This window comes from Sinocyclocheilus anshuiensis, unplaced genomic scaffold (genome assembly GCF_001515605.1).
Source record: "Sinocyclocheilus anshuiensis isolate Anshui unplaced genomic scaffold, SAMN03320099.WGS_v1.1 scaffold267, whole genome shotgun sequence".
In the NCBI taxonomy this organism is placed as follows: domain Eukaryota; kingdom Metazoa; phylum Chordata; class Actinopteri; order Cypriniformes; family Cyprinidae; genus Sinocyclocheilus; species Sinocyclocheilus anshuiensis.
In genome coordinates this window covers 3,131,995-3,144,125 of record NW_015552637.1, presented here as the reverse complement: position 1 = coordinate 3,144,125, position 12,131 = coordinate 3,131,995, and the positions used below count along the sequence as shown (strand labels likewise).

At 34.4% G+C, this 12,131-nt stretch overlaps 1 protein-coding gene across 1 annotated transcript in view; it reads right to left on the bottom strand.

Moving 5' to 3' along the window:
- Positions 1–893: 893 nt before the first annotated feature.
- Positions 894–12,131, bottom strand: part of LOC107666836 (uncharacterized) — a 26,015-nt gene continuing 14,777 nt past the window's right edge. The window contains exons 8-11 of the mRNA XM_016458321.1: positions 6,565–6,703; positions 2,790–2,872; positions 1,547–1,643; positions 894–1,446 (exon numbers count right to left, since the gene is read on the bottom strand). Of these exons, the coding sequence (XP_016313807.1) occupies positions 1,279–1,446; positions 1,547–1,643; positions 2,790–2,872; positions 6,565–6,703 (487 nt within the window). The 3' untranslated portion in view covers positions 894–1,278. The remainder of the gene's footprint in view (positions 1,447–1,546; positions 1,644–2,789; positions 2,873–6,564; positions 6,704–12,131) is intronic.

Sequence of the window (12,131 nt, the reverse complement as noted above, 5' to 3'; positions counted from 1 at the left end):
GTCCGTCTCTCCCATTTACATAACTGATTTATCAGTAATGAATGTGGTGAATTATCATTGCATTGATGCATTTCATGTAGGCTAATGGCCAGCACGTTTCAGTTCAAACACCGTCCTACATAAGACTCGCTAACTGTTTAAAAAAATTATACAAGCAAAATTCATGTCTTTCAGTAAGAAAATGAACAGTAAAAAAAAAAAAAAACAAGGAAAAAAAGGAGGAGGGCGGGAACATTACGGAAAGCAGTATTATAAAGGGGGAAGAGCAGCTATTTCTTACTCCTGGAAAAAAAAATGAAATTGTACAAAAAGCAGGTTTATCAATGGTGATTATTGATGGGTGGGATGAGACAAGGGACTACTGTAAAAATTATCATTCCAATGTCCTTATGTAAGAAAAATATTTCTTAAAAATGTTGTTGCTATGCATGTATATGGATGGAATAAAATTCCGGATCTGTTGGAAATTTTTATTTTGATGTGGTGTCAATTAAACTTCAATCCTCAGGATAAACAGACCATGTTATTGTCTTCTTTCAGGATGTCTAACGGAAACATTTACAGGTCTCATCAAAAGGGAAACGTGTGAATGTGTGTACATTTTTTATAAATTATATAAAAAAATTATTTTAAAAATAGAAAAAAATTCAATGCTGCAAATAAATTCCTAGTTTTTTTTTCTTTTTCTTATTTTAAGCAAAATATAATTTCTACATTTACTGGAAATACTGGAGTTAGTACATAAATACTTTTGTGCATAGGTTCAACAAGGAGTGGAGCACACATAATGGTAGATTTTTACAAAAATACTTTATTTAGAGGCTAATAAATAGAGTTGAAATATAATCAGGAGGACTATTATATGTTATGTCACTGATGGCAATGTGAATCGAAAATGTTTTTTCTTTGCACTGAACACTTTTGCATTTTTTGCACCTTTTTGGCCTCTAAATAAAGTATTGTTTGTAAGAAATCTGAAATATGCGTGACATATGACTTCATGACAAGTTTCATTTACTTGACTTTAATCGCATTAATAAAAAGGCATTTTGACAAAAAATAAGTACAGTTAAATGCAGTTAAATTATGTCTTCAGCAGTTCACCAAAATGTACAATCCATCAACAAACAAACTACAGAGATTTCAGTTTCCATTGTAAGCAGAAATATGAAGCTGTTATTTGGCCTCTTGCATCACTGAAGAGAGTATGTGACAGCTGCAGGGAAGGAGCTGTTATTGATCTTTTGTTATTAGAGAGGCTGCATTTTCTGAAGCATCTCACTGCCTCTGTTGGTTGGACTGCCTTTGTGACACGAGCTTATGCAAATGTTTGATAAGCGAGGATGGATTTTTGTAGATCATGTGACGATCCGCCCCACGAATCTGAATGTGATTGGCACTGGGATAAGAGCGCTCCAAAAACTTGCTCTGAAGTTCAGCAACCACCTGACAGTTAATGAGACGTTCAGCAAAGGATTTGCCTTTGATTAAAACTAACTAAAGTTCAGAAATGAAGGTAGAAAGTGGGACTGTGAAAGACACTCACTTGGTTGAGATCTGAAGGAAGCTGATCATCAAAGGATCCCCCAGTGATCACATGCACAGATGTCTTGCTAGAGAGAGGCTTATATCTGGAGATCTCTCTGAAAATGTCAAGGACATTCAAACAGCAGCATAAATGAAGGCAATTCACACTTCACACTAGAGATTGCTTATTAACACACCATTAATTGCTTTGTTTGACCAATGTTTTTTTCTGCATTACACATACACTGTCCAAACTTTTCTGCTTAAGCAGCTTTTTTATTATTATTATAATTATTATTATTCATAATTAGCACAATTAACAAGAATAAATTAATATTACTGGACTGCAGCAATAATCATTTGTAGCAGATCCATCATATTTATTATAGTTTCAAAAAGCCTAAATAAAGCAAATTAAAAATCAGTTCTGCATACTGGTTATCAGAAATTTCAACAAAATGAATAATAACAATGATGATGATGATGATGAACATTGTTATTGCTGTAGTCCGATGAAATGTATTGTTTCAAAAAGCAGAAATGAAAGTTATCTCTTTTAGTTATCTAAGATTTTAGCTATCGGGGAAAAAAACTCAAAATCAGGTCCCACTAGTGTTATTTTAGTATCATTGAGATACTATTATAGCTTTATTAATATTTTTTTTTTAAATGTTTTTCCTGTTTTCATTTTAATTTTAATTTAAGTTAGTTTTCCATCTGTGTTTTTGTAATTTTTATTAGTTTTTTTTATTATTATTATTATCGGTTTAATTTTAAAATTTAAAATGTTATTTTTTACATTTTTCTATATAGTTTTTATTCTTTTTTATTTAAGTTTTAGTTATTTTAGTACATTAAAATCAACTAAATGAAAATGAGAAATGCTGCTTAGGCAACTAGTTAAAATAAAATAAGTTTAAGTTTTTATTTTATTTTAAAGGTTTTTTTTTTGTTCAAGTAATTTTTTTTTTTTTTTAGAATTAGCTAACTATAATAATCCCTGTGCAATGCATATTATATACAGTGGTTTTAGAAGTATTTTATCACACTTAAAATAATTTAATTCTCATTGCATTACATTACAAACAAAAAATTACTGCAATAAATTTTAATTCACGCAGGTGTCCTATCAGAGTAATTACAGGTTATTTCATTAACGAAAGTGTCCTAACGAAATGTGAAATGTGGTTGAAAGTATGTTTTTTGAGGCCACAATAAGTACAGCCATTTCTCAAACTATTAATTGAAGCTAAAGTGGTTACCTGACTTGAGATGCGCTCTCATTGAGAAAGAAATGCTCGTCTACTGCAGCGCTCTGATGGGCAGGGTTACACAGCAGATATTTCTGACAGTACAATCACAAGAAACAATCATAACAAGCACTGATTTATGCATTGATTTGATTTCTAGCTTCACTTAATAGCTGAGACAAATGTATTTACATAGAGATATATTACTGTACGGCGGACAAGGTGGCTCAAACAACGCGAGTTGTTCCAATATTTAATTTTTACTCTTTGGTGATTGTAATATACACGCAGATGTAAAACACTCTCGGTGACCTCAGACAGACACACTTGAAAGCGTCAAGTCAACACTTGAGGCAACAGCTCGAGAGGAGCAGACCCTCCATTCTGAGAGACAGAGCGGTCAAATTAAATGTCGACAGGCATTTCAAGAGCCACGCTTCCTCTCAGTTTAACATGAAAGCACAATATAGCCACTAATTGCTATTTGATTGTCTGTGTTCTTGTGTAAAGAAGTGCAGTCCAAGCACTGACAGCACCTTTTCCTTTATTTCTTTAAATCATGTGATTTGTAGTTTGAACATCCATTGACAAGTCTCTATGAGCAATAGCAATAGACTTGACATCTGGCCTGAAATACTTCAAATGCATGACCTTAAGTTAACATGGCCTGCGGTGTGACAATCTATATACTGCATTTTTCAATTTGTATAATTATGCATGCAACTATATTAATTAAGAGACAAAATATTAGTACTTTTAAAAATGCATGTCACTCTGTAGCTAAATTAGTGAAAGCAAAAAGGTGTTTAAAATAGTGGACATTTTTAAAGACCATTCTGTATATTGTAAATAAGACAAAAGTCCAAAAAGTCAGTAGGTTATACACTACCATTCAACAGTTTGCTGTCAGTATTTTTCTCTCTCTCCACAAGTCTTATATAACAAGGGCACATTAAATTAATCATAAGTGACAATAAGTACAGACATTTATAATGTTAAAAAAGATTTCTATTTCAAATACTGACAGTGAAGACTGGAGTAATGGCTGCTGAAAATCGATCTTTGCATCACAGGAATAAAATACATATTAAAATAAATTAAAATAGAAAACAGCTATTTTAAATTGTAGAATTGTAAAATTGTAGAATTACTGTTTTTATGGTATTTTTTAATCTAATAATTTAGTCTTGATGAGCATAAGAGACTTCTTTTGACACTAACCTTTTAAACCGTAGTGTATAATATATGGCAGCAATCATTCATATTCTTTTCTTTTATTAAATATAAACCATAAAATGAGCATGTATTAAACTAAGATATTAGCTGTAGTGCAGTTTGATTATTTGAGCTCAACCATAGAGATGCAGAGACTAATGCATCACGTGGCCTCTCTTATAAAACAATATATAGATATAGATATATATATATATTTTTTTTTTTTTGCAAAGCAGTTTATTCAGTGGACTGGGGCATCATCTCTATTGGCTTCCATGCAAGCAGTTCTCCAAAACACCAGCGCCATTGATATGTCTGAAGTTTCCAAATGCAGCACAAATGCATCTATGGTTGCAACCATAACCTGAGGCAGGCACGTGCACAGGTAGGGCTCAACCTGTGCAGAGCACATGCCCTTTTTGCCCTTACACTCCAAAGTGCCCTTTTTTTGGTGATGGTGTTTTTTTTTTCCCTTCAATCAATGATATTGGTCACCCTTTACATCTGTCTGTCTGCTTTACAAATATTTAGCTAATGAAAGGTATTAAAAAGAGCTCATGACTAAATCTTGTTGGATCCGCTCAAACTGTCATTAAACCTCATAATTTTTCAGTTTCAGCACATGCCCCTCAAAAGGTCTGTGCACGGCCCTGACCTGAGGTTTATTTATACATTTATAATAACTGTACACTAAAACAGTTGCATGCCATGGACGCATTTTGCTTCAAGCAGCCTGCCGCATTTACACCAACAACACAAGCACAAGGTTGTTTTTGTCTCTAGCAAACAGCCAGATATTTTAAAGCTCGTTTATTTTGTTTTGTTTTGTTGAAATCTACCGTTACAAAGAAACATATTGCTTTCGTTTTATGCTTCTAATCTTTCCCAGACAAATGAGACAGAGGTCTTAAAAAACACTGTGTCTGTTTTTATGCAGATAGAGAGGAAGGATGGGCATGTATGAAATATAGAAAAAAAACGCAGCTAGTCATCACCACCTTCCTGTTGTGCATTAATTATTTCAACCTCCTTATAAAGGCGAAACATTCCTCGAAATCACCTCTTCCGTTCCTCAGGTCAACCTTCGATTCATGTCGTAAATGGGAATCTGTATCTTTTTGAGGGGAAGAGGGGGCCATTCAAAATTCGAATAAATGTTTTGCATATTCGTGGCCGCATGTTAACGTGCATGAAATTGGGTGGAACTGGAGCGAAGAGAGCGGCCTCGTACCTTGACTGCACGCGGCTGTTTTGCATCGTGACCCGAGAAACCCTGTCTGAAGGCGTTTCAAAAAGCCTCCGCCTCACATTCACACAATCCGGGAAAGTTGTTCATTTTAGACAACTGATCGTTAAACTGCTTCTCTTGTTCTCCAGAAATCCTGCCCCGCATGTCAGACGGCTCATAGAGACAGCTGTAATTTACGCAACAGCGCCACCAAGTTGCCATGTTCTAGAACCTGTTTTGTCTCGCCACCATCAGTAATAAAGTTCGTTGAAGTTCCACAAAAAACGGTACAACTTCTATAAGCGAAGGACGATGTGATTTTTACTTATGTCATTGTCTGCAGGTGTCAATGCAAATTGACACAACTTACATTGCTTTGCTTTTTTTTTAAAACATCGAATGCCAAAGATGAAATGTGCACTTAAATAATGTTTTTAAACAGATATCATGAAAACTCTTGTCAGTGGAAAAAAAAGAAATGAATCACAATGGTTTAATTATTTGAATCATTTGACAGCTGTGAATTAAAACTTAACAAGTAAAACCAAGTTATTTCAGAAATGAAAAGAATATCATAAAATTACAATTAATTTAATCTTTTGACAGCTAATGTTTTTTTTTTCTCTCTTTATAGGTGTACAAGTAAAATCAAAATGAGTTATTTCAAAACCTCAGAGAAAAGAAAATCATTAAATTAATGATTCATTAAACAATTTTTAATCTGTTGAAAGTTTGTTTTTTTGTAAGTTTAACAGCAAAAAGTTATTTCAGAACTTTGACAGAAAAAAAATGAAATTATTAAAAAAATAATTATTTTAATCTATTGGTAGCAAGTATAATTTTTTTTAAAAAGCTGTAATAAAGTAACATATATATATATATATATATTAGAACTTCAAAGAAAATCCTGAAATTATTCACCATTAATGTTTTTAATATTTTGACAGGTAATATATTTTTTATTTTAAGTTTTCATTTATTTTTATATATGTTAAATGGGTAAAATCAAATGTCAGAACTTCGAAATCATGAAATCAATCATAATTAATCTATTCACAGCTAGAATGAAATTTATTCAATACCTTTTGGAGTATGAGTATCCCTGGTTACGAATCACTATTGTAGAAAACTAGGAGCAGTGTCATCATAACCTTTAGTTGTACATTTACTCTGATCTGCTTACAAGACACAATTAGCCTTTAAACATTGAAAACTGAAACAGAATCTGCTAACCCTGAAATTAAGTGACCACAATAGTGGTTAATTATGGTGGATTGTTGACTAAACGGATGCAAGTTTAATCCATGAAGTGTTAGCAGGCTCAGATAGAGTTTGTGGACTGACCTGTCGCTGTACGAGTTCCTCTGAGACGTCTCCTCCCTGAAAGACCGGCTTCAACACCCCCAGAATAATGAGCAGACGACTCAAGCCTGCGGCTGCAGAGAACTGCATCATCTGCAGGGACGGGACGAGGTGAGAGTACCTGTAAAAATATACAAACATAAGACATTGAAGGGGTCATATCATGAAAAATCCAAAAAGACCTTTTATTCAAACTAATTGTAAGGGTCACAATGAGGAGATGTTAAAGGCCAGAACACTGGAGCCAGAAGCGCAGCAGAATCAGTGACAGGCGTCTGCTGTGATGAACTGCATTAATTGAGCGGTCATTACCCGCGCATGAAGGACTAAATGACTCCTCGCTGCGCAGTCTAATGCTTCACAATGACAGCTCATTTATGAAGAATGAATCAATGACACAGAAACACTCATGAAGAATATTTAGACACATTCATTCACACTAACACACACGTGATAGAGCTCTTCTGTTGATGCTCTGGAGCTTGCCGGAGCATTGCTGGATGGTTGCTAGGGAGTTGCTAGGGTATTATAGGCTTGCTGACTGCTCCAAGTCAAAATCTGATTTCTTTTTTGCTTCTTCTTTTTGTTTTATCATCCAGCAGGCAGAAATCTAGTTAGTCTGATCACTTCAAAAAATAATAGAATGCCTCTCCTCAAAACCCAAATGATTTGACAGACTGCAACTAAAATTACAGAATACTTTAATAAATGAAATGTGTGATTTTAAAAATGTAAGCTATAGGGAAAGTTTTGTGCATGTCCACATGCGGTTTCGTAAGATATCATCTCATTTGAACAATGAGCAAAGAACACACTGCGAGTCATGTTTACGATTCACAAAAGATTAATGAGCCAATTCACCAAACAGCCTGGAATTTTTAACCTTTATTAAACCTCTTCAAATAACAAACAGGAATTATCACTGTTAAACAAACAAACAAATGTGCACTTAACTGTTTTTAAACCAGTAATACTGCCACCATCCTTAAAAACAAAAACAAAAATCTTCAAATTAATTACAACTCTTTCATTATTTTATTCATTTGACAGCTAATATGCATTTTTTATTTTAAGTTGTAATTTCGTTTTATAGTTAAAACAAGAAAAACCAAATGTAGTTATTTCCAAAATTAAAAGAAAGTCATGAAAATAATTGTATTCTTCTGACAGCTATTTTTAAGTTGTAATTTACAAGTAAAAATACAGAAAAGATAAGAAAAAAAACATGAAATTAATTAATTTGTTAAACAATTAATTATTTGAATCTACTAACAGCTAGAATTTTTTTTTTTTTTTTTTTATTTCGAATTTTTATAGGGTTAAAATGTACAAAAGTAGTTATTTCAGAAATTTGAAGGGCAAAAAAATTATGAAATTAATCATAATTCATTTATTTTTTATCTATTAAAACCTAGTATGGATTTTTAGGAATTCTTCAGCTTTTAAGAACTGCCGGGTTTTCCTGTAGTAGGCGGAACTAATGCGCAAACGACAATCTCATTGGCTGGTGGTCACCTATTATTGTCCCTGTTTTGATTTCAGCGAATCAGTTCGAGCAAACGCACACAACCTGATTAATATTCATTAATCCAGTAGCTCATTAATCCTTAGTGCATTTTATATTGTTCTTATTAATTCGTATCATTATTATCTTATCAGTATTTTTGATCCCCCCCCCCCCCCCATTTTTTTTTTTTTTTTTTTAAATAAAAATAAATAAATGCATTGCGAGAATATACATATATCTGTTTGTGTGTTAAAACTACTAGTAAATATCTAAATAATAAAAATAAATAAATAATAAAAACAACAATTATAAATAATAAATACCATATATAAAGTCAAATTATACATACTTGTTGTTTACTCAGTATATATTGCAAATAATTCAGTTTTAAAGTTTTTCAGCTGCTTTAAAGATGGAAATAAAATTTTAATTTTTAACATCATTTTTAAATGCCATGTAACTTGGGGGTTTGTTCAAATAGTTGGTTACTAACTTACTAGTGGCGCACCACTAATGACCAATAACCACAAAAATGGTCCAAAACAGGAAAAGTTCTACTGAAATACTCCAGAAAAAAATACACATCCAAACGCTTGACCTTCCATCAAAAGTTTAGCATCGAAAGTTTAAGACAGAGTTTGAGCTCATCTTTTTAAATATTCTTTTCCATGTCATTTTACCCCTTTTTCTTCAAACCGTTCTTCCCTGACATCTTTTCATCTGTCAGCATTTCCCCCAAAACATGGCCCGTATCGAGCCTGACAATTTGATTCGGAGTCAAATCAGTCCGTTCGCTCTGACATTTTATTTCCACCTGTCCTATTCTCTCCATTTCGTCATTCTATCAATTCCTCCGGTGCTAATTCTGCCCGGTAGGTCTGGATTATGCGCAGGAAGGCATGCGTGTCAAAGGGAAATTTAGCGAGGGTAAAGACAGCCCAGATATGAGGATGAATTAAACAGATAACGGCAGGCAGACAGAGTGAGGAAGTCGTGTCAAGAAAAACACCTCACCAATGTTGGTCATTTTCCCTTCCGTTCTCTCTCTCTCCTTCCCCCCTCCTTAAGCATGACAGAAAACTATCTAAATGAATAAAAAAAGTGATGAAATGACTTTGGTGCCGTGGACTTGCTCTGCTCTTTGACTTCCCATCTGGATTAGTGCAGGCTGAATGGAGTCTGTTTCTTTTGTAAGAACTAACACATGAGTCTGTCTGAATGTTTCTCTCTCTTTGACACACACACATTCTGTGTTTGATAAGAGTCCATCTGAATTTGCATGGCAAATTATGTCCTGTACGACCACTAGAGCTGCCCAGTTGGACTGCTACACAAATAGGGGAGACAAGGTTATGACATACAAATTATTTGACTGACTATTTACCATGATTCAAATGGATATAACTGCTAGCCTAATACAAACTTTTTATTGCTGTATTATCTAGTTCATATATTAAATTTCACTGTTTTAATTTGTATGAAACTGACATTTTTACATAGCAAAAGCAGTGCAATTCAACAGAACAAAAACAAAGTGAATATCCATAAATGTTAAAGATGAAATATGTAATTCTGTGCCACTAGCATCACCAAATAAATTAGCAAAAATTATCCTGAACATCTGATATTGGTTGAACAAACAGATATGGAAAACACACCATTCTTAAATGTTTAGGTGGTTTAAGGATTATGCAATGCAATACAATGACAGTAATAAACTAGATATTGGGGTGTATTAAACCAGCCTAAGCTTGTCTGCTGGTCTGTTAGCTGGTTTTAGAAGGATCTGGAGAATTTTCCAGTCTGCTAGGCTTGGAGACCACCTTTAAAGGGGTCATATGATGCAATTTCAAATTTTCCTTTCTCTTAGGAGTGTTACAAGCTGTTCGTGCATAGTTAAGATCCCTAAAGTTGCAAAGACTAAAGTCTCAAATCCAAAGAGATATTCTTTATAAAAGTTAAGACTTGTCCACGCCCTCCTAAATAGCCTCGTTCCAACACGCCCCCACTTGTCTACGTCACTATGTGGGAAGATTTGCATAACGCCACCCAAATGTTCACGCAAAGAAAGAAGGCGTAACTTTTATTTTCCGTGGACGAAGCGGAGTCCAGCCCGGGGTCGTCACATGTGGTTGCCGCACGCCCGCCGGCCGCGCCATTCTCAAGCCCACCAGCCTCCGCTCAAAGAGTTCATTTGCAAAAACCGATAAACGCCACTTTAAAAAAAATTAGTTGATTGCCCTGCATTATTCTCCACATATAGCGCGATCTGATTACAAAGATTAAACGAGTGTTTTTTTTTTTACTCTAAAACATGAAATGTGTAGTTATCTGCTTTTGCCAGAAAACGACTGTTGGAGTTATCTGCTTTTGCTATAAATCAATTGTTTTATAAACTTGTAAACGTTTAATAGGCTATGTAAAAAAAAACATACTTTCAATGAACTTTAATGTTGTAAACTTCATATATATATATATATATATATATATATATAACTCAATGTACTAGAAGCATTTGGAGTCGTTATGAAAAGATGAAAACAAAAAAAAAGTTGTTCCAGCCAGGACGCATGAATTTAAGCATTGACCCGGACTACAGTAAACAACACGTTTGATTCTTCCTTGTCTCGTGACTCACAAGTATGAACTGTCTTTAATGTAAACTAAAAAATTACGGTTAGAGTTGAGAAGCTCAATTAATTTCAGGGAAGTTCAGACTATCTATTTCAATACATCCACTTGCTTTGGCTTTATCACTCAAAACTGCTCACAAAAGTCCCAGTGAGGCAGTTTTCTTGTATTCAAATTTTCAAAAAATGGTATGTGTGAAATTAGTATTTAAAAAAAAAGCATTAAAATGATATTTAACTAGATTTTTTATGATTAGTTCCTGCATTAAACATTTTGAATCTCCTTGACAAAAACGGCGATTCAGTTGAAATAATGCTCCCTTTTACGCTGTTTCAGAAAACTTAAATAAAGCAGCTGGATAACAGCTATAGATTAGTCGTATTGTCAACTATAGCTGTGTATAAAGGCCATTAAATGTACATAGAAAAAGTTCCAGGAGGTTGTGAGGTCATTCTGAAAGCGGTCAGTAGGGGGCAGTCATGTCTCACTAGACACACTGTGAGTGAAGAGGGAAAGAAAGACTAACGTGTGGCCTTACTTCATTACTGATGACTGGCGCTAGTTGATCCAGCACTAGAAGCTCAAATTACTGTTAATTGTCATTATTGAAGCCATACCAATGTAATTCCAGATGATCTCTCACCTACTGCAGAAGAAATGAAAGAAAAGCTACACAAACATTACAGGCAAGTCCAGCAATTTTCCGAATATGAATTTCCTACACATTGACTGCCCGATTGATTTGTCCCATTGACTTGTGTTTCAGAGATATCTGTTAGAGGAAGATCATGAGATGAAGGCATCTGACTGAAGTCTTCTTCAATCATCCTGTACCTCAGACCTGCTGAAGCCTGCTCAGCCCTGCAGGGTCTTGCACCACTTTATCCCCTCTAAAGGTGCCTTCACACTAATGGCAGTTAAATCTCAGGAGGACAGCAAGTTGCTGTGCTGCGTTAGTTGCTAGTAGGCATTCTCACTACAGTCCAACACCTCCAGAAGACAAATCACATGAGCTCTACTGTCGTCACTCCTATTGGGAGTTGTTACAAGAAATCAGCTGCTATTTTGCATAAACTCTGTCAAATCAGTCAATGTTTGCTCTGGTCACCACAAAACTCTTAAGTTATAAACAAATAGTCAATCAATTAATTAAATTCACTGGCATTAAAGGGGTCATATGATGCTGCTAAAAAGAACATTATTTTGTGTATTTGGTGTAATGAAATGTGTTTATGCGGTTTAAAGTTAAAAAAACACATTATTTTCCACATACTGTATATTATTGTTTCTCCTCTATGCCCCGCCTTTCTGAAACGCGTCGATTTTTACAAAGCTCGTCGGTCTGAAAAACCGAGGTGTGCTGTGATTGGCCAGCTATCCAGTGCGTTGTGATTGGCCGAATACTTCAAGC